The sequence below is a fragment of the Scyliorhinus canicula genome, chromosome 18 (genome assembly GCF_902713615.1).
Source record: "Scyliorhinus canicula chromosome 18, sScyCan1.1, whole genome shotgun sequence".
NCBI lineage: Eukaryota > Metazoa > Chordata > Chondrichthyes > Carcharhiniformes > Scyliorhinidae > Scyliorhinus > Scyliorhinus canicula.
The window spans coordinates 66,752,032-66,774,972 of record NC_052163.1 but is presented as its reverse complement, the minus strand read 5'-3'; the positions used below and the strand labels follow the sequence as shown (position 1 = coordinate 66,774,972).

General features: G+C 49.0%; 1 protein-coding gene across 1 annotated transcript in view; it reads left to right on the top strand.

Annotated features, from left to right (window-relative positions):
- fads6 (fatty acid desaturase 6) overlaps positions 1-22,941 on the top strand; it is a 108,665-nt gene that overhangs the window by 36,464 nt on the left and 49,260 nt on the right. The window contains exon 3 of the mRNA XM_038777959.1: positions 16,218-16,398. Coding sequence (XP_038633887.1) covers positions 16,218-16,398 — 181 coding nt within the window. The remainder of the gene's footprint in view (positions 1-16,217; positions 16,399-22,941) is intronic.

Below are 22,941 nucleotides of genomic sequence, written 5' to 3'. Positions count from 1 at the left end.
CAGCCATTTCTGCCCTGGGGAAAAGTCTCTGGCTATCCACTCTATCCATGCCGTTGATCACCTTGTACACCTCTATCAGGCCACCTTTCTTCCTTCTTCTCTCCAGTGAGAAAAGTCGAGCTCCCTCAACCTTTCTTCATAAAACAGGCCCTCCAGTCCAGGCAGCATCCAGGTAAATCTCCTCTGCACCCACTCCAAAGCATCCACATCCTTCCTATAAAAAGGTGACCAGAACGAGACACAACATTCCAAGTGTCGTCTAACTAGGGTTTTATAAAGCTGCAGCAAAACCTCGTGGCTCTTAACCTCAATCCCTCTTTTAATTAAAGCCAACACACTATCCTTCTTAACTTCTTAACAACCCTATCAACCTGAGCATAGAACATACAGTGCAGAAGGAGGCCGTTCGGCCCATCGAGTCTGCACCGACCCACTTAAGCCCTCACTTCCACCCTATCCCTTTAACCCAATAACCCCTCCTAACCTTTTTGGACACTAAGGGGAATTCAGCATGGCCAATCCACCTAACCTGCACGTCTTCGGACTGTGGGAGGAAACCGGAGCACCAAGAGGAGACCTATACAGACATGGGGAGAACGTGCAGACCCCGTACAGACAGTGACCCAGCGGGAATTGAACCTGGGACCCTTGTGCTGTGAAGCCACAGTGCTATCCACTTGTGCTACCTGGGTTGCAACTTTGAGGGATCTATTTACGTGGACCCCAAGATCCCTCTGTTCCTCCACACTTCCAAGAATCCTGCCTTTTACCCTGTGTTCAGCATTCAAATTCGACCTTCCAAAATGAATCACTTCACATTTATCTAGGTTGAACTCCATCTGCCACTTCTCAGCCCAGCTCTTCATCCTTTCAATGACCTGTTGTAACCTGCAACAACCCTCAACACTATCTACAACTCCACCAACCTTCGTGTCATCGGCAAACTTACTAACCCACCCTTCCATTTCCTCATTCAAGTCATTTATAAAAACCACAAAGAGCAGAGGTCCCAGAACAGATCCTTGCGGGACACCACTGGTCACCGACCTCCAGGTGGAATGCTTTCCATCCACTACCACTCGCTGCCTTCTTTCGGCCAGCCAATTCTGAATACAGACAACCAAATTTCCCTGTATCCCACTTTCTGAATGAGCCTACCATGGGGAACCTTATCAAAAGCCTTACTGAAATCCATATACACCACATCCACTGTGGTGTATATCCACTGCCCGATCTTCATCAATGTGTCTAGTCACATCCTCAAAGAATTCAACGAGGCTTGTGATGCATGACCTGCCCCTCGCAAAGCCATGCTGACTATCTTTAATCCAACTTTGTTTCTCTAAATAATCATAAATCTCAGAATCCTTTTGCTCATCACAAACGCAAGATTGACTGCTCTGTAATTCCCAGGGATTTCCCTATTCCCTTTCTTGAATAGAGGAACAACATTCGCCTCCCTCCAATCATCCGGTACTACTCCAGTGGAGAGTGAGGATGCAAAGATCATCGCCAACGGCGCAGCAATCTCCTCTCTTGCTTCCCGTAACCTTGGATATATCCCATCTGGCCCAGGGGACTTATCTATCCTGATGCTTTTCAAAATCTCCAGCAAATCCTCCTTCTTAATATTAACCTGTTCGAGCCTATTAACCTGGTTCACGCTGTTCTCATGAGCAACAAGGTCCCTCTCTCAAGTAAACCTTGTGGACATGAGAAAAAAATAAAATTCTGTACCTTTTGAGTGTAAAAACTGCGCAGATTTGCACCCCCCCCCCCCCCCCCATCTGCTCCACAAAACCTAAAAGCGCCTTAGCTACCCCCGATGGAGCCAACGTCTTAGGCCTAGATTGATCCACCTGCTGATCTAGAACGCAGTTTAAATCCACTCCAATTGATGTGTTGATGCGCAGAAGGAATGGAAGCCAGCAGCCTCCTCACAAATGCCGTATCATCATAATGTGGAGCGTAGACATTGACCATTACATCAAAACTCCCAGCAAGGACCTGCTGATCATCACGTATCTGCCGTTGGTGTTTGCCATGGTCTTGATAGCTAAAAAAGGAACTCATTTGTTAATCAAAATCGCCCTACGTGCCCAACTGAAATACTGGCTCACCCACCTGTCATGGACCAGGGTTTAGAGAACACCAAAGTGTATCATAGAGTTCGCCTGACCCACAACTTTTATTTTGGTTATGGGGAGCACAAGGGGCCACGCTACAGGTGTGATGCAACAGGGATCTAAAGTACTTTTAAAATAAAACAATGTTTATTCTATGAATCCAGTTAACATTTTACAAACACACAGTAAAGATCTTTGCAACTATCAACTCAAATACTCCCCCCAAAGAATGCAGTAGTCTACAAGTAACCCTTAATCTTTCCTAGCAACATCCATAGGACAAATACCCTTTTTAACAAAGACAGCAGGTTTAAATTCTCTGCTGAGAGCAATTATCACATTTAAATTAGCAAGTGATTTGAACATTCTTTAAATGCAGAAAGAGATCAAAATTACACCTTGTTTGGCTGGATGCAGCTCCAACTCTGAAAACAAAACTAAAACACAGACACACACCAGCTTTTAGCTCAAAGCGAAAGTAAAAAGCCACAGACCAAAACCCAGCTCCACCCACACTCTGACATCACTGAAGCTATTCGATAAACACCCATTTCTTAAAGGTACTCCCACTACAGCTATTTGTTAAACACCCATTTCTTAAAAGTACTCTCACATGACAGACCCCTTCCACATTCTGGCCTGCTCCCTCACGGGCAAGTGGATCTCTTGCAAAAACACCACATTAGCCCTCAGGTTCTTTAAGTGAGCAAATACTCTTGACCTTTTCACTGCCCCCTCCAACTCCTTTACGTTCCAGGTGACCAATGGGGGCCTCTCCACCCCTGTCCCAGAATCATCCATTTCCACCAAAAGGGACTATCAAGCAGCTGCCCAGAGAGTACAGGCACAAGGCCCACCCAAGAAGGCCGCCAAACCCACCCACTAAATGAAACAAAGAAAAGTCTGTAATCATCATTTGTAACCACCCTTCCCCCCATTCCCCCCTCCCCTCCCCCAAACAACACCCCTCCCAAATGTACATATTGATCACATGAAAATGAAAAATACCCCCTTCCTTGCCAGCTCAGCTCCAAAGTCTTGGTAGATCTTGACGAAGTTACCTTCCCATTTCCAGTCTTGTTGTACTCAGCCCACTTCAGGACCCGTTCCTTCTCCTGAAAGCCATGAATCCAATCAATGACTGCTCAGGGTTGTTCATTCAGTTGGGGCTTATGCCAGAGTGTGCTAGGAGCTCTGTCCAGCTCCAGAGGGGACTCGAGCCCACCCTCTCCCATCATTTTCCCAAATATCTGCGAAAAAAATGCAGTGAGAGTCAGGGCCTTCCATACCCTCCGGCAACCCCACAACTCTGAGGTTCTGCCTCCTCGCGCGATTCTCAAGGTCATCGACTCCAGCCCTCAGCAACTTATTCTCGTTGGCTACCATGGCGATCTCAGCCCCCAATGAGGTAATTTTATCACTGTGCTTTTTCAAAGTCTTCTCCACTCCCTCAACACCTCACCATGCTCCTTCACTTTCTCGCAGGTCTTTTCCAAATTCGATCTGACAGGACTCAGAGCTTCCTCCATCGACTTTTGGAGGCCCTCTGGCATTGCTCTCAAACTGCTTTTCAAACTGCTTATCGAGCTTCATCGACAGACGCCGACAAGCATATCCATCGTTATCGGAGTGTTCGCAGTCACAAGAGCAGCCTCTGCCATTTCTCCACAAAGGAGCCCCGCAAAGTCTGTCGACAAATTCCCGTCTGCCGGTTTCTTATCTGTGATGTTCTTTGCTTTCTGAATGAGGATGACTTCGAAGTGTCGTCTCTCACAAAGAACATCAAGCTAGGTTTTGAACAAAGCTAATTTATTTACACTACAATTGAATAGATTCGATTTGCTTGCTAAGATATAAAAGATTACAGATTCACTAAAACTATGATTATAATTACAGAGCTCCTGATAACACGACTATTCTATACCTCACCAAACAACCTTCTCCCTGAATCAAGAGCATCACGTGATCCACGTGTTTGTGCTTGATTGCCATCTAGTGGTTGGATGCAGTTGCAGTAAATTGTTAACCCTTCAATATTCTTACAATATACATTGCCCCCAGCCTTTCTTGGCATTTTTCTGATGCAGGCACATTGTGTCTTCAAGAGGATAGGATTTTTCTCTGGAATTACCCCTGAAAAGTACCGTGGCAGGAGCTACCTTGTGTCCTTACCTGCCACCCCCGGAGGTCGCCTCCAATCCTCCTCAGGTATATGGGCAGTGCCAGAGGATTGGAGATCTGCAAGTGTCACACCGCTGTTCAAAAAAGCATTCAAGGGTAAACCCAGCAATGACAGACCAGTCAGTTTAACCTCACTGGTGGGAAAGCTTTCAGAAGCCAGTCACATGGACAAAGGTGGACAAACTAAAGATAAGCAGCATTTGTAAAAGGCAAAAAGTGATTAAATAACTTGAGTTTTTGATGAGATCATGGATAGTTGTTGAGGGCAATGCGGCTAAATTTGGTGCACATAGATTTCCAAAACGTATTGGATTAAGTGCCATGATGTCGGCCTGTCAGCAAAGTTGAGACCTGTGGAATATAAAGGACGGTGGCAACTTGGATGTGAAGTGGCTTGAGTGACGGGAATAGAGAGTAATGGTGGACTAGATGATGGGGTGTTATGCAAGGGTGAATACCGGGCCATGGGGCTGGATTCTCCATTTCTGAGACTAAGTGCTGACACCGTCGTGAAAAGTGTGGACGAGAGGCGCAAGTGCAACGATTCACCAACTCTAACGGGGCCAGCACGTGAAAAGGCACCGGATTTGCCGGTCCCATGGTTGCCGCACAGCTGCAGCTGCACTTAAGGGATTCATTCCCTCCCACCCCCAACCCCCACCCCCCACTCACACCATCGCAGCCAACATGGCGGCACCACACCACCCAGGAGGCCTGAGCAGCAGCTGGGCCCATCCAGGCCGGGCCACCCCAGGAAATGTGCACCAACAGGGACCCTCGTCGCAGGGCAGGAGTCACAGCAGACCGCCTCCAGTCCTGCTGTACCGTGTGGGGAACCACCTGGGCGCAGTGTTAGGTGCCCGAGGCAAGAAAGTTAGACACCAGTTAAGTTGTCATTGGTGCAGGGCAAAGTCTAGTTATAGGGGCGAGGGCACAGACTATATACATCTTCACATTAAACACCTGTTAACACCGTTGAAACCTGCCTCTGTGCTCCGTCTGATGAGTGTGGGTGTGGGACGGTCAGTGCTGGCCAGTGGGAATGGGGTTGAGGAACGAGTGAAGGCCCAGTGGGTGGATAGTGCTCCCCCCCAGCCCCGTCCCCTGCACCCCCTCCCCAGGGATCAACCAGATGGAAGGGCGACTGTGGGCATGAGTCATACATTATCAAATGATGTGAAGCACCAGAGCAAATTGCAGAGGGGGTTTCATCATCCTCCATCCCATGGATCAGACCCGCTGCTACTGCCAACTCAGTGCCCTGAGCTCTTAGCGCCGCAGGTATTTGTCACGGTGGGGTGTGCATGCGGGTGGTTTGGTGGTGTGGAAGGTGAGGGGTTTGGTGGTGTGGAAGGTGAGGGGTTCGGTGGTGTGGGAGGTGAGGGGGTGTGGGATAGAACATAGAACATTACAGCGCAGTACAGGCCCTTCGGCCCTCGATGTTGCGCCGACCTGTGAAACTCCTCTAAAGCCCATCTACACTATTCCCTTATCGCCCATATGCCTATCCAATGACCATTTGAATGCGTTTAGTGTTGATGAGTCCACTACTGTTGCAGGCAGGGCATTCCACGCCCTTACTACTCTCTGAGTAAAGAACCTGCCTCTGACATCTGTCCTATATCTATCTCCCCTCAATTTAAAGCTATGTCCCCTCGTGCTAGACATCACCATCCGAGGAAAAAGGCTCTCACTGTCCACCCTATCTAATCCTCTGATCATCTTGTATGCCTCAATTAAGTCACCTTTTAACCTTCCTCTCTCTAACGAAAACAGCCTCAAGTCCCTCAGCCTTTCCTCATAAGATCTTCCCTCCATACCAGGCAACATCCTTGTAAATTTCCTCTGTACCCTTTCCAATGCTTCCACATCCTTCCTGTAATGCGGCGACCAGAACTGCATGCAATACTCCAAATGCGGCCGCACCAGAGTGGTGTCCGTGACCCTGACCAGCGTTACCCCTCCCCCTAGTCTGTGAAACGTGTCGCAATGAGTGCGCCTCGTGTGTGCTGGCCCTGGCGGTAGCGTGTGGGGCCTCCCGTGCCTGGCCAGGTCCCATGTCCTGCTCATTGTCCCTCTGCCCCTCATCCTCTTCACCTGACGAGGCCTGCCCTTCCTCCTCATCCTCCTCCAGCACATCGCCCCTCTGCTGCACTACGTTGTGAAGGATGCAGTGGACCCCACGATGCGGGCGACCCTCCTGTCCTCATACTCTACGGCAGCATGGTGGCGCAGTGGTTAGCACTGCTGCCCCACGGCGCCGAGGTCCCAGGTTCGATCCCAGCTCTGGGTCACTGTCCGTGTTGAGTTTGCACATTCTCCCCGTGTTTGCATGGGTTTTGCCCCCACAGCCCTAGCCAATGTGCAGGCTAGGTGGATTGGCTATGCTAAATTGACCCTTAATTGGAAAAAAATGAGTTGGGTACTCTAAATTTAAATTTAAAAAATTTTTTAAAAACAGTTCAATAACCTCCTAAACAAGAGACGAATGACCCCCTGGTTGAACAGCAGAGGGGCTGCACCTCTATGGGATCAGTACCCTATGGGGGAGGAGGGGGGTCAAGAAATTGGGACGGTGGATAACATCCTTCAAAAGCAAAGAGAAAGGTTCCGAGAAATGGAGTAATGTGGGAGTTAGGATGTGGGAGTTTCTGAACGATTTCACACAGAGTGCTGGCACAGCCCCATCAATGTGAGCCTGTGTGAACAATCCGCACATTGTCAAATGTCAATGTCTTGAATGACAATGGAGTCTCTGAGGCTTTTCTCAATCCTATAACAAACAAAGAAAAGTTGTTTGTCTGCTCACTGGAGGTACACCTTCTCCACCCCCCACCTTCCCCTTTCACTCCCCTCCCTTTCCATCCCCCTCATCTCACCTCCTACCCTCTCCCCTTCCCTCCTTTAATCTCTCCTTCCCACCCCTCTCTCCTTCCCTCTTTCTATTTCATGTGATTATTATTCTGTCTCCATTTCCACCTAATCCTTTCAGTCCAGAACGGGTGATGTGAACATTGCTTTGTGTGGAGTTTGTATTGCAAATAACTGCATAGACTTATACAAAGGTAGTAAACAAAGAACAATACAGCACAGGAACAGGCCCTTCGGCCCTCCAAGCCTGTACTGATCATGACACCACCCTTGGCCAAAACCCTCAGCACTTCCTAGCGCCGTATCCCTCTATATCCATCCTATCCATTTGTCAAGATGCCTTTTGAAAGTCGTTAATGTATCTGCTTCCACAACCTCCCATGGCAACGCGTTCCAGGCACTCACCACCCTCTGCGTAAAAAACCTGCCTCACACATCTCCTCTAAACTTTGTCCCACAGACCTTAATCCTATGCCCCCTGCTCGTTGACCCCTCCAACCTGGGAAAGAGTGCCCCATATAATCTTGTAGACCGCTATCAGATCACTCCTCAACCTCCATCGTTCTAATGAAAACAGTCCAAGTCTATTCAGCCTCTTCCAGACCAGGCAAATATCCTGGCAAATTTCCTCTGCGCCCTCTCCAAAGCTTCCACATCCTTCTGGTAGTGTGGTGACCAGAAATGTACGCAATATTCCAAGTGCCTCCTTACCAAGGTTTGTGTGGGCAGCACGGTAGCACAGTGGTTAGCACTGTGGCTTCACAGCTGCAGGGTCCCAGGTTCAGGGTCCCGGCTTGGGTCACTGTCTATGCGGAGCCTGCACGTTCTCCCCATGTCTGTGTGGTTTTCCTTCCAGTGCTCCGCTTTCCTCCCACAGTCCACAGGTGTGCAGGTAAAGTGGATCGGCCATGCTAAATTGCCCTTAGTGTCCAAAAAGATTAGGAGGGGTTACTGGGTTACGGGGATAGGGTAGAAGTGTGGGCTTAATTGGGGTGGTCTTTCCAACAGTCAGTGCAGATTTGATGGGCCAAATGGCCTCCTTCTGCACTGTAAACTCTATGAGACAACTGTAGCATGACTTGCCAGTTTTTATACTTGATGCCCCGTCCAATGAAGGCACACATTCCGTATGCTGTCTTCACTACCTTGTCCACTTGTGTTGCTACTTTCAAAGATCTGTGGACCTGTACGCCAGATCTTTCTGACTTTCTATATTCCAAAGAGTTTTGCCATTTACGGTATATTTCCCCTCTATGTTTGACCTACCGAAATGCATTACCTCACATTTGTCCGGATTAAACTCCATTTGCCATTTCTCTGCCCAAGTCTCCAACCTATCTATGTCCTGCTGTATCCTCTGAGAATCCTCAACACGAGCTACATTTTCCTCCAAATCGTTTAAGTATACTACTAACAACAGAGGCCCCAGCACCGATCCCTATGGAACACCACTAGTCACAATGTTCCATTAACAAAAACACCCTTCCACTGCCTTCTGTGACCGAGCCAGTTCTGTATCCATCTTGCCACCTCACCTCTGATCCCGTGTGTCTTCACCTTTTGTACCAGTCTGCCATGAGGCACCTTGTTAAAGGCTTTACTGAAGTCCACATAAACAAAATCCACCGCCCTCCCCTTATCAATCATTTTTGTCAACTCCTCAAAAAGCTTGATCAAGTTAATGAGGCATGACCTCCCCTCCCGTGCTGTCTATCGCTAATGAGTCCATTTGTTTACAAGTGGGTCTAAATCCTGTCCCTGAGGATTCGCTCCAATAATTTACCTACTACCGATGTAAGGCTCACCTGCCTATAGTTTCCAGGATTATCCCTGCTACCTTTCTTAAACAGCGGTACCACAGTAGCTATTCTCCAGTCCTCTGGGATCTCACCTGTAACCAATGAGGATACAAATATGTCAGTTAAGGCCCCAGTAATTTCCTTCCTTGCTTCCCTCAGTATTCTGGGTAACTCCCATCGTGCATAGGAGACCTGTCTACCTTAATGTCTTTTAAAACACCCAATACATCCCCCTTTTTGATGTCAACATGACCCAGACTGCCCACACACCCTACACAAGAATCATCTTCCACAAAGTCCTTTTCTTTGGCGAACACTGGTGCAAAGTACTCATTTAGTACCTCGCCCATTTCTTCTGGCTCAACACATAGATTCCCCCCACTGTCCTGAAGTGGTCCAATCCTTTCTCTGACCACCCTTTTGCTTTTTACATATGAATAAAAAGCTTTGGAATTCACCTTAATCCTACTTGCCAAGATCTTTTAATGACCCGTCCTAGCCTCCTAATTTCATGCTTAAGTACCTTCCTACTTTCTTCATATGCATCAAGGGTTTTGACTGACACCCCCCCCCCCCCCTTCTAGACCCAACAAAAACCTCCTTTTTCTTATTGACGAGGTTCACAATATCCCTGGTTATCCAAGGCTTCCTAAACTTCCCACACTTATCCTTCATTCTCTCAGGAAGGTGACTTTCCTGAACCCGAATGAACTGTTGCTTGAAAGATTCCCACATGTCCGATGTTGATTTACCCTCCAACAGCCGCATCCAATCCAAATTCTTCAATTCCTATCTAATGTTATCGTAATTTGCCTTTCCCCAGTTCAGTACCTTAATGCGAGGATTACCCTAATCCAGGGGTGGGCAAACTACGGCCCGCGGGCCGCATGCGGCCCGCCAAAGGTATTTCTGCGGCCCACCAAGTCATTAAAAAAAAAAAAAAAAAATTTTTTTTAAAAAAATTTTTTTTTTTTTTTTTTAAATTTTTTTTTTAAAGGTTAATGGGTGGGGGGGCTGTTGGGTTACTTACTGGTATAGGGTGGATACGTTGACTTGAGTAGGGTGATCATTGCTTGGCACAACGTCGAGGGCCGAAGGGCCTGTTCTGTGCTGCACTGTTCTATGTTCTATATGAGGCGCCCAGAATCATAACCGGGTGACGTAATTATTTTACTTAATATACTATGCGGCCCTTTGTGAATTGTGAATTTCTGAATGCGGCCCTTGCACGGAAAAGTTTGCCCACCCCTGCCCTAATCCCTATCCAAAAGAACCCGAAAACTTACGGAATTGTGGTCACTACTCCCAAAATGTTCTCCTACTGAAACCTTAGCCACCTGTCCAGGCTCATTCCCCAATACCAGATCCAGTACTGCCCCTTCCCCAATTGGACTATCTACATATTGCATCAAGAGTAAATGGGTGAGTAAATTTGCAGACGACACTAAAGTCGGTGGAGTTGTAGACAGTGCGGAAGGATGTTGCAGGTTACAGAGGGACATAGATAAGCTGCAGAGCTGGGCTGAGAGGTGGCAAATGGAGTTTAATGTGGAGAAGTGTGAGGTGATTCACTTTGGAAAGAATAACAGGAATGCGGAATATTTGGCTAATGGTAAAATTCTTGGTAGTGTGGATGAGCAGAGGGATCTCGGTGTCCATGTACATAGATCCCTGAAAGTTGCCACCCAGGTTGATAGGGTAGTGAAGAAGGCCGATGGTGTGTTGGCCTTTATTGGCAGAGGGATTGAGTTCCGGAGCCATGAGGTCATGTTGCAGTTGTACAAAACTCTAGTACGGCCGCATTTGGAGTATTGCGTACAGTTCTGGCCGCCTCATTATAGGAAGGACGTAGAAGCTTTGGAACGGGTTCAGAGGAGATTTACCAGGATGTTGCCTGGTATGGAGGGAAAATCTTATGAGGAAAGGCTGATGGACTTGAGGTTGTTTTCGTTAGAGAGAAGAAGGTTAAGAGGTGACTTAATAGAGGCATACAAAATGATCAGAGGGTTAGATAGGGTGGACAGCGAGAGCCTTCTCCCGCGGATGGAGGTGGCTAGCACGAGGGGACATAGCCTTAAATTGAGGGGTAATAGATATAGGACAGAGGTCAGAGGTGGGTTTTTTACGCAAAGAGTGGTGAGGCCGTGGAATGCCCTACCTGCAACAGTAGTGAACTCGCCAACATTGAGGGCATTAAAAAATTTATTGGATAAGCATATGGATGATAAGGGCATAGTGTAGGTTAGATGGCCTTTAGTTTTTTTTCCATGTCGGTGCAACATCGAGGGCCAAAGGGCCTGTACTGCGCTGTATCGTTCTATGTAAGCATTCCTGGATAAACCTTACAAACTCTGCCCCATCCAAGCCCCTAGCACTAAGCGAATTCCAGTAAATATAGGGGAAGTTAAAATCTCCTACCACAGCAACCCTGTAACTTTTGCACCTATCCAAAATCTCTCTACCCATCTGCTCCTCTATCTCTCGCTGGCAGTTGGGGGCCTGTAATAAAGGGGCAGCACGGTAGCATGGTGGTTAGCATAAATGCTTCACAGCTCCAGGGTCCCAGGTTCGATTCCCGGCTGGGTCACTGTCTGTGCGGAGTCTGTACGTCCTCCCCGTGTGTGCGTGGGTTTCCCCCGGGTGCTCCGGTTTCCTCCCACAGTCCAAAGATGTGCGGGTTAGGTGGATTGGCCATGCTAAATTGCCCGTAGTGTCCTTAAAAAAGTAAAAAAGGTTAAGGGTGGGGGGGTTGTTGGGTTACGGGTATAGGGTGGATACGTCGGTTTGAGTAGGGTGATCATTGCTCGGCACAACATCGAGGGCCGAAGGGCCTGTTCTGTGCTGTACTGTTCTAAAAACCCCCAACATTGTGATTGCTCTCTTCCTGTTCCTGAGCTCTACCCAGATTGACTTACTGTATGAGCTCTCCGAGGTGTCCTCCTTCAAAACTGCGATAACATTTTCCTTAACCAGCAATGCTACTCCCCCACACCTTTTACATCCTCCTCTATCTCTCCTGAAGCTCTATATCCTCCAAAGTTCAGCTGCCAATCCTCCCCTTCCTTTAACCACGTTTCTGTGATAGCCACAACATCATAATTCCAAGTACTAATCAGTGCTCTAAGTTAATCGGCCTTACCTGCTATACTTCTGGCGTTGAAACAAATACACTTCAAACCACTGCGTTTGAGCAGAAAGAGTGATGTTGTTGTTCTCTTATTTTTGCTCTCTATTTCCTCTTCAGTTATTATACTTAATAAGCTATCGTTCTGGTTCCCACCCCCCTACCTAACTAGTTTAAATCCTCCCAGACAGAATATTGGTGCCCCTCCCGTCCTTCTTGCACAGGTCCCATCTGCCCTGGAAGAGACCCCAATGGCCCAAAAATCTGAAACTCTCCCTCCTACACCACCAATTTAGCTGCACTATCCTCCTATTTCTAGCCTCACTTGACACGTGGCACAGGGAGTAATCCTGAAATTACAACCCTTGAGGTCCTTCTTTTTAATTTACTGCGTAATTCCCTGAACTCCTTCTGCAGGACCTCATCGCTTTTCCTGCCAATGCCATTAATACCTATGTGTACTATGACTTCTGGCCGTTCATCCCCCACGTTCAGGATGTCCTGTATTTGTTCAGAGACACCTTGACCCTGGCACCAGGGAGGGCAACATACCATCCTGGAGTCTCTTTCACGTCTACAGAAGTGCCAATCTGAATCCCTAACTATAGAGTCCCCGATAGCTATTGCCCTAGTGCTCTTTGTCCCACACTGCTTAACAGTGAGGCTAGTGAGCAGAGGGCAAGGAAGAGAGAGAGTTAGAAAGCTTTGCTGAACAGTTGAAGTTTGAAAAGGAGGGTAAAAGGAGTGTTAGTGGTGTTGCATTGTGGGCATGGATGAAGCCATGGTCAAGGGTTCAAATTGAGAGGTGGCAGTGTTGGCAGGTTGGAAGTACGAATGTGGCCATTCAAGACTTGGAAGTTGGACTGAGGGCCTAACAGAATGCCTAGTTGCCTGACTCATCCTGAACAGGTAACTGCAGAGGGGAATGGAGTCAATGGCAGTGGGTGGTAGGTAGGAGCTTCAGACACTGAGTTCAGTCACCTACATTGAGAAGTTGTAACCCTCTGAGATTGAATAACACAGAGGTTGCCTACAAACAGTAAGAAGTCTTACAACGCCAGGTTAAAGTCCAACACGTTTGTTTCGAATCACTAGCTTTCGGATCACAGCTCCTTCCTCAGGTGAATGAAGAGGTGGGTTCCAGAAACATATATAGACAAAGCCAAAGATGTAAGACGATACTCTGAATGCGAGTCTTTGCAGGTAATTAAGTCTACAAGTCTCGACGGAGCAACTGGAGAGAGGGGTAACCCCAGGTTAAAGAGGTGTGAATTGTCTCAAGCCAGGATAGTTGGTAGGATTTTGCAAGTCCAGGCCAGATGGTGGGGGATGAATGTAATGCGACATGAATCCAAGGTCCCGGTTGAGGCCGTACTCATGTGTGCGGAACTTGGCCATAAATTTCTGCTTGGCGATTCTGCCTTGTCGTAAAGCTAACCGGCCTATAATTTCCTGGATTATCCCTGCTGCCCTTCTTAAACAATGGAACAACATTGGCTACTCTCCAGTCCTTTGGAACTTCACCTGTAGCCAATGAGGCTACTAAGATTATTGTCAAGGCCCCAGCAATTTCCTCCCTTGCCTCCCTCAGTATTTTCACCAGGCCCTGGGGGGTTATACGATCACTGTTCCTGAAATGATCTCCTACTGAAACTTTGATCACGTGGCTGGGCTCATTTCCCAGCACCAGGTCTAATACGGCCCCTTCCCGAGTTGGGTTGTTCACATATTGTTTCAAGAAACCCTCCTGGACGCTCCTTACAAATTCTGCTCCATCCATGCCTCTAGAAGTAAGTGTGCCCCCGTCAATATACGGAAAGTTAAAATCATCCACCACGGTAGCATTGTGGATAGCACAATCGCTTCACAGCTCCAGGATCCCAAGTTCAATTCCCAGCTTGGGTCACTGTCTGTGCGGAGTCTGCAAGTTCTCCCCGTGTGTGCGTGGGTTTCCTCCGGGTGCTCCGGTTTCCTCCCACAGTCCAAAGATGTGCAGGTTAGGTGGATTGGCCATGATAAATTGCCCTCAGTGTTCAAAATTGCCCTTAGTGTTGGGTGGGGTTACTGGGTTATGGGGATAGGGTGGAGGTGTTGACCTTGGGTAGGGTGCTCTTTCCAAGAGCCGGTGCAGACTCGATGGGCCGAATGGCCTCCTTCTACACTGTAAATTCTATGAAACGACAACTCTATTGTTTATTTACCTTTCCAAGATCTGTCTGAATATCTGCTCCTCTATCTCCTGCTGGCTGTCGGAGGTCTTTAGTAAACCCCCAACATTGTGACAGCACCCTTCCTATTCCTGAGCTCTACCCATATTGCCTCACTGCCTGAACCCTCCAAGGTGTCCTTCCTCAGCACAGCTGTAATATTCTCCTTAACCAATAATGCAACTTTCCCACTCCTTTTGCATCTCCTCTATCCTGCCTGAAGCATCTAAATCCGGAATGTTTAGTTGCCAATGCTGTCCCTCTTTCAACCAAGTTTCTGTAATAGCGAGAGCATCATAATTCCAAGTACTAATCCAAGCTCTAAGTTCAACTGTCTTACCTGAAATACGCCTCGCATGGAAACTAATGCACTTCAGCCCACCAGCTCTGCTGCATTGAGCAACCACTCCCTGCCTTCTCTTCCTTGTCCAGATTGGATGACCTTTGCCGGACTGGGTGACCTTTCCCAGACTAGGTGACCTTTCCCGAACTGGGTGACCTTGTCCAGACTGGATGACCTTTCCCCCACACTGGGTGACCTTGTCCAGATTGGGTGACCTTTGTCGGACTGGGTGACCTTTCCCGAACTGGGTGACCTTTCCCCCACACTGGGTGACCTTGTCCAGACTGGATGACCTTTCCCCCACACTAGGTGACCTTGTCCAGATTGGGTGACCTTTGTCGGACTGGGTGACCTTTCCCGAACTGGGTGACCTTTCCCAGACGAGGTGACCTTTCCCCCACACTGGGTGACCTTGTCCAGACTGGATGACCTTATCCAGATTGGGTGACCTTTGCTGGACTGGGTGACCTTTCCCAAACTAGGTGATCTTTCTCACACTGGGTGACCATGTCCAGACTGGATGACCTTGTCCAGAACTGGGTGACCTTTCCCGGACTGGGTAGCCTGAAGTCCGATTTTTCCTCCCGATACATAGGCCGGGATTCTCCGTCTGCGTGATTCTCCGTTATGCTGGTGCCCGGAGGTTTCCCGACGGTGTGGGGCTGCCCCACAATGGCAAACCCCATTGACCGGCTGGCGTAACGGAGAATCCCGCCGGCCGGTCGGTGGAGAAATGTGGCGTAGTGGGACGGAGAATCTCGCCCATGACCAAAGATTAGGTGTTCACTGTGGATATCTGCGATCTTTGTCCCATTCTTGGGGATTGATCCTGTGATCCCTTGTCCTACTCTCAATATTTGACTCCAACCCTTTGTGCTAACAACAGGATTTATTCTGAACTCGTGATCCGTACTGACAAGGGACTGTAAACACACAAAGTCAGTGACAATGAATTAGAACATAGAACATAGAACAGTACAGCACAGAACAGGCCCTTCGGCCCTCGATGTTGTGCCGAGCCATGATCACCCTACTCAAACCCACGTATCCACCCTATACCCGTAACCCAACAACTCCCCCCCCCTTAGTTTTTAAGGACACTACGGGCAATTTAGCATGGCCAATCCACCTAACCCGCACATCTTTGGACTGTGGGAGGAAACCGGAGCACCCGGAGGAAACACACGGGGAGGACGTGCAGACTCCGCACAGACAGTGATCCAGCCGGGAATTGAACCTGGGACCCTGGAGCTGTGAAGCATTTATGCTAACCACCATGCTACCGTGCTGCCATAATTGAAAGTGATTTTACACAATTGCCCAATTTACTGTGTCGTTCACTCGACTGCCAAAGACTCTGAATTTACATTGATAAAGGTGTTGCATACATCATACAGAAATGCTTACTGAAGTCAATCTTTCTCAGGTCTGGCAATGGTTAAAGGAGTCAATCATTCCCAGGTTTGGGAATGTTTAAAGGAGTCAACCTTTTCTAGGATTGGCAATGTTTAAAGGAGTCAATCTTTTCCAGGTTTGGGAATGTTTACAGGTGCCAATCTTTCTCAGGTTTGTGGATCTTTCACGGCGGAGATAGGTATACATCAGCATTTGAAGCTGCATCATGCCTACACCAATGTCATTGGATTGGGTGACTCGAGCATCTGGAAGGCCCCCTTCTTCCCACGTTATATCTATTTGTTCATGCTGCCTTTGGCAGTGCCAGCCATAACACCGATCGTGGCAATAGGTAAGAGATGGGTGAATGTCATGGCTGCTGTGTATAGAAATGACCAGATGTGGTTTTTCACCGATGCTGTTGATGATTAATTTTATTTTTTTATAAATGTTTTTTTATTGAGTTTTCATATTTTATATATGACAAATTACAAGTTATTGGAGAGAGAGAAAAAAAAAAGGAAAACACAAAAATTTAACATGAATATTTACAGGTAAGCATCTTCATAACAATAATTGTGGCCGCCCCCTTTAGCCAGCATACATATTTTACATTCCCCAATATGGCCGAGGCACATGTTTATAGGCATTTATTTATAGTTTGGTTTGGGCCTTGGCTTGCCATCAAACCCCCATACCGAGCCCGTAGCCCCCCCCCCCCCCCCCCCCCCCCCGGCTACCTTCCCCCGATTCCCGTCCATTTTCCCCTGGTTCTTGGCCACCCGACTATTCTTCCTCATGTACGTTGGCCACAAACAGGTCCCGGAACAGTTGCATGAATGGCTCCCACGTTCTGTGGAAGCTGTCGTCCGACCCTCGGATGGCGAATTTGATTTCTCCATTTGGAGAGATTCCGAGAGGTCGGACAGCCAGTCTGCAGCTCTGGGTGGTGCTGCTGACCGCCAGCCAAACAGGATTCTACGGCGGGCAATCAGGGAGGCAAAGGCAAGGGCGTCCGCCCTCCTCCCCAGGAATAGATCTGGCTGGTCTGAAACCCCGAAGACCGCCACTATCGGGCATGGCTCCACCCTCACCCCCACCACTTTGGACATAGCCTCGAAGAAGGCTGTCCAGTACTCCACAAGTCTGGAGCAAGACCAGAACATGTGGGCGTGGTTGGCCAGGCCTCTTTGGCACCGCTCACATTTGTCCTCCACCTCCGGGAAGAACCTACTCATACGGTTTCTCGTTAAGTGGGCTCTATGTACCACTTTTAGTTGCGTCAGGCTGAGCCTTGCGCACGTGGAGGTGGAGTTGACCCTATGCAGTGCTTCGCTCCAGAGTCCCCACCCTATCTCCATCCCCAGGTCGTCCTCCCATTTCCTTCTTGTTGCGTCCAGTACGGTGTCGTCCCTATCTACCAGTCGGTCATACATGTCACTACAGTTCCCTTTCTCTAGGATACTTGCGTCCAGTAGGTCTTCCAGTAGTGTCTGTCGTGGCGGTTGTGGGTACGTCCTTGTCTCCTTTTGTAGGAAGTTTTTGAGCTGCAGGTACCGTAGCTCGTTCCCCCCAGCTAGCTGAAATTTCTCTGTCAGTTCGTCCAGTGTTGCGATCCTGTTGTCTGTGTATAGGTCCCTGACTGTCAGTATCCCCCCGTCCTGCCTCCACCTTTTGAAGGTGGCGTCAGTCAGTGCTGGTTTGAACCTATGGTTGTTGCAGATGGGAGCCTTGTCCGACATTTTGTACAGGCCAAATTGCTGCCGCAGTTGGTTCCAGGATTGGAGGGTGGCTGTCACCACTGGGCTGGTGGAGTGTTTTTTGGGTGGGGATGGGAGTGCTGCCGTGGCGAGGGCCCGGAGGGAGGTTCCCATGCAGGAGGCCTCCTCCGCACGCACCCACTCGGCTTCTGGCTCCTGGATCCATCCCCTTACTCGCTCGGCTGTTGCCGCCCAGTGGTAGAATTGTAGATTCGGGAGGGCTAGCCCCCCCCTGGATTTTGTTTTTTGTATGACCTTCTTTGGGATCCTAGCATTTTTACCCCCCCATACGAACGCCATGATATGTTTGTCCAGCGCTTTGAAAAAGGCCTTGGGGATGTAGATCGGAATGGATCTAAACAGGAAAAGGAACCTGGGCAGTACGTTCATTTTGATCGTCTGGACTCTCCCCGCGAGGGAGAGCGGGAGTGTGTTCCATCTTTGCAGGTCCTTTTTAACTTCCTCCGTCAGGCTGGTGAGGTTCCATTTGTGGATCCCTTTCCAGTCATGGGCTATTTGGATCCCCAGGTAGCGGAATTTATTTCGGGCTTGTTTGAACGGCAGCCCCTTTAGTGCTGCCCCCCCCCCCCCCCCCCCCCCCCTTGCGGGTGTACTGGGAAGATCTCACTTTTGCTCATGTTGAGTTTGTAGCCCGAGAAGGCTCCAAACTCTTTCAGGAGCGCTATGATTCCGTCCATGCTGCTTTGTGGGTCCGAGATATAGAGGAGCAGATCATCCGCATAGAGTGAGACTCTGTGCTCTCAACCTCCCCTTCGGATCCCCCTCCAATTTTTTGCTGCCCTGAGCGCGATTGCTAGCGGTTCAATTGCTAGTGCGAACAGCAGCGGGGACAGTGGGCATCCTTGTCTGGTGCCCCTGTGCAGCTGGAAGTATTGGGAGTTGGTATTGTTGGTCCGTACACTCGCCATGGGAGCGTTGTATAGGAGCTTTACCCAAGCGGTGAACCCTGTTCCAAGCCCGAACCGCTCCAGTACCTCTATGAGGTATTTCCATTCGACTCTGTCGAAGGCCTTTTCTGCGTCCAGGGAGACGATCACCTCTTGTGTTCTCTCCCCGGAGGGGGTCATTATCACGTTCAGCAGGCGCCTGATGTAAGCTGTCTACCTTTGACGAAGCCCGTCTGGTCCTCTGTGACCACCTCAGGTACACAGTCTTCTAGCCTTTTGGCTAGGATTTTGGCCAGTATTTTGGCGTCTGCGTTCAGCAGAGATATGGGTCTGTATGACCCACATTCCGTTGGGTCTTTGTCTTTCTTAGGTATCAGCGAGATTGAGGCCTGTGCTAACGTGGGTGGCAGTGTGCCCCTAGCTAGCGAGTCTGTGAACATCTCCCGCAGGTGCGGGGCCAGCGCTGTCGCGAATTTTTTGTAGAAGTCCGCCGGGAATCCGTCCGGTCCCGGCGCCTTCCCCGTCTTCATGGAGCTAATGCTCTCCATGATCTCTCCCAGTGCTAGTGGTGCTTCCAGATCCCGTTTTCTGCCCTCTCCCACGACTGGTATGTCCAGTCCATCAAGAAACTGGTTCATCCCAGCCTTCCCCGTTGGGGGCTCCGAGGTGTATAGCTCTTGGTAGAAGGCCTTGAAGGTTTCGTTAATCCTCTCTGGTTCTGTTTCCCACGTGCCTCTGGTACCTCTGATTTGCGCAATTTCCCTGCTGGCTGCCTGCTTTCTCAGCTGGTGTGCCAACAGGCGGCTGGCTTTGTCTCCGTGTTCGTACAGGGTCCCGCGTGCCTGGCGGAGTTGGTGTACTGCTTTCCTGGTGGAGAGCAGGTCAAAGTTCCTTTGTAATTCTTTTCTCTCCGCCAGGAGCTCTACGGTCGGGGCCTCGGAGTATTTACGGTCTACCTCCAGTATGGAGTCGACCAGCTTCTGCCTAGCCACCCTTTCCACCCTATCTCTTTGCGCTTTGTAGGCAATGATTTCCCCTCTTAGTACGGCCTTAAGCGCTTCCCAGAACGTGGAGGATGAGACCTCCCCGTTTTGGTTGTTCTCCGTGTATTCCGCTATGGCCCGCGCTATCCTTTTGTGAATTGCGCTTTCACGTATCTGATCGTCAGTCCAGAAGTAAAACACTCGAACACGTCAGTAACGAATATTCGTTTATTTACGGCCGGGACAAATCTCTAAGCAGTCGGGTAACCACCTTCGAGAAGTGCCAAAATCCCAGAATAAGGACGGTATCTTTATACATCTTACAGCTTAGGGGTGGTCCCCTTAAATTCCTAGATACACCTATGATTTGGCAAGGATCCAGAACATGTACATATATGGAATTATTCTTCGAGGTCGGGAGGTTATTTTTGACATAATCATTAGCACAAGTCACTATCAATATTAATACAAAGGTTTTTGTATCCCATGGCCATCTGGCTTATCTCATTCCAAGGCCCTTCCTTTTACATTTCAATGTTTATTTGTTCCAACTGGTCAAACGAGTCCTGAGAACCCCGCCCGTAACTCCAGCGAACGCTGCCTGGAATCACGGCGGCTCCTCAGGCTGCCCCTAGCAGTCCTGGCAACCCCGCCCGTAACTCCAGCGAACGCTGCCTGGAATCACGGCGGCAGTCCCAGGCTGCCCACAGCCCGTTAACCGTCCCCTAGCAATCCTGAGAACCCCGCCCGTAACTCCAGCGAACGCTGCCTGGAATCACGGCGGCTCCTCAGGCTGCCCCTAGCAGTCCTGGCAACCCCGCCCGTAACTCCAGCGAACGCTGCCTGGAATCACGGCGGCAGTCCCAGGCTGCCCCTAGAGACGATAACCACAGGGTTCACTCACTTACCCTCTTTAAAACGGGTTCGCTGGACTGACCTGGATCTCGCAGAGGCTTCTCGACAAACCAACGGCAAGGCTGAGCAACGATCAAACTAGTAGTAGGCGAATACCAAGGTGAAAAAGAAATTTTTACTCACGTTGGGGGCCAAATTCGTCCTCTACTTTGAACGAGCTCAGTCAATTACGCCGGTTAGTTGCGCAGACCCCTCTGGAGATCCCCGTACGGGCCACCAAATGTGAATTGCGCTTTCACGTATCTGATCATCAGTCCAGAAGTAAAACACTCGAACACGTCAGTAACGAATATTCGTTTATTTACGGTCGGGATAAATCTCTAAGCAGTCGGGTAACCACCTTCGAGAAGTGCCAAAATCCCAGAATACGGACGGTATCTTTATACATCTTACAGCTTAGGGGTGGTTCCCTTAAATTCCTAGATACACCTATGATTTGGCAAGGATCCAGAACATGTACATATATGGAATTATTCTTTGAGGTCGGGAGGTTATTTTTGACATAATCATTAGCACAAGTCACTATCAATATTAATACAAAGGTTTTTGTATCCCATGGCCATCTGGCTTATCTCATTCCAAGGCCCTTCCTTTTACATTTCAATGTTTATTTGTTCCAACTGGTCAAACGAGCTTAATTACGTTATCTCTGCAATAAAGTAACGGTTCCCATTCATTCCATTCTTTGCCTTTTTGACCTCTCTGCTTTCACAGATGCGGGTCAGGCCATTAATTAGTACCAAAGTCACACTCCCTATATTCCATCCCATAACCTTCTGACATCTTTGCTTTCACAGATGCCGGTCAGACACACTCCCTTTATTTCATCCCTTGACCTGTTGACATCTCTTTCACAGAGCTTTTCAGAACTGTTATATTAACCCTATCAGCAAAGTTCCAAATGAAATCCACTTCTACACTTTCGCTGAAGGCCTTGTCAGCTAGTAAGGCACCGTCCAGCCTCCATGGTAGTCCTCCTCTACTAGGCTCCGGCAGGATGCCACTTCCTCATATAGGTCAGGGGTAGGTGGAACCAGTTTTTCTTTTTCGTCTAGGGCGGATCTCTGAAGCATCTGTGGTAATGCAGTGGCACCCAAACGGTTGCATAGGCATTTCACACCAGTAGCTATGATACAGAGCAACAAACAGATGGTAACGAAGATAATGAGCCCATGGAATAGGTAAGTGGCCCAAGAATTGGACCACATCCAGCTCCACCAGTCAGCCTGACCGGCGAGTAGCAAGCGCTGTACTCCATCTCTGATATGGGTTACCAGACGCGTGATATTCTCTGAACTGTCTGGAATATAACCCATTCAGCCGTCTGTTCGATCGAGAAAGGAACAGATATCAAGGGAACGCCTCCATGGGCATGGGTCGGGACCTGTGTACATACCCAGCAAGAGGAGACACCCACTTTCTTAGCATAGACATAGGACATAAACAGAAAAGAATTTGCCGTTACATGGTGCGTTGCCCGCTTCCTTCTGGAAGGCGAGTAGGGGTGAGTAGTCCTTGATGGTGAAATTTGTACCCTGTCCTTATCAATGCACCGGTGGTTCCACCTGCATGTGCGGCGATCGTACATTAGAACCATGTACGTAATCAGGAATCGGCGCTTCTGGTCGTCGGGAGGAACGGTGGTCGGGCAGGTTTTGATAGCGGTGGTGATCCATCGGAGATCTGTCGTTGTTCCACATCGTGGGGTCCCTTCCCGGCACATGGGTGGGTGTCGGCTTCCGTACAGGCATCTCCTTCCTTCGGATGCAGCGAGAGAGAGCAGGGTGGCGAGTATTGTGACGGCGAAGAGGGGTCTCATCCTGGTACTCGTGTTCCTAGGACTTAAAGGAAAAGTTTAGAACATCATGGATACTTAATTAACTTACAATGGTGCATATGTACCCATGCGTTCCGGCCCTCCACTTTTACTGCAGTGGGGGTAGTGAGTAGAACCTGTAGGGGACCCTCCCATCGAGGTTCCAAACCTTTACGTGTCCAATTTCGAATTAGGACATAATCCCCAGGGTTGATGGAGACGTCATGAGTAATGGATGGGACTTCTTCCTGGGTGGCACGAACTCGGGAGTGTAATCCTTTCAAAATTCTAGTTAGTGTTAATATATAATTAGCCATCTCGGTAGTCATGTAATGGAATTGAACATTCCGTGGAACACTGCTGTCCCAAGGCGTTCGAAAGGGTCTGCCATATAGTATTTCTGCTGGGCTTAGGCGAGTTTTTCCTGCGGGGGTGGCACGTAGCTGGAAGAGTGCTAAAGGCAGGAGTTTGAGCCAAGTGGCCCCAGTGTCTGCTTGTAGTTCAGCGAGTTTA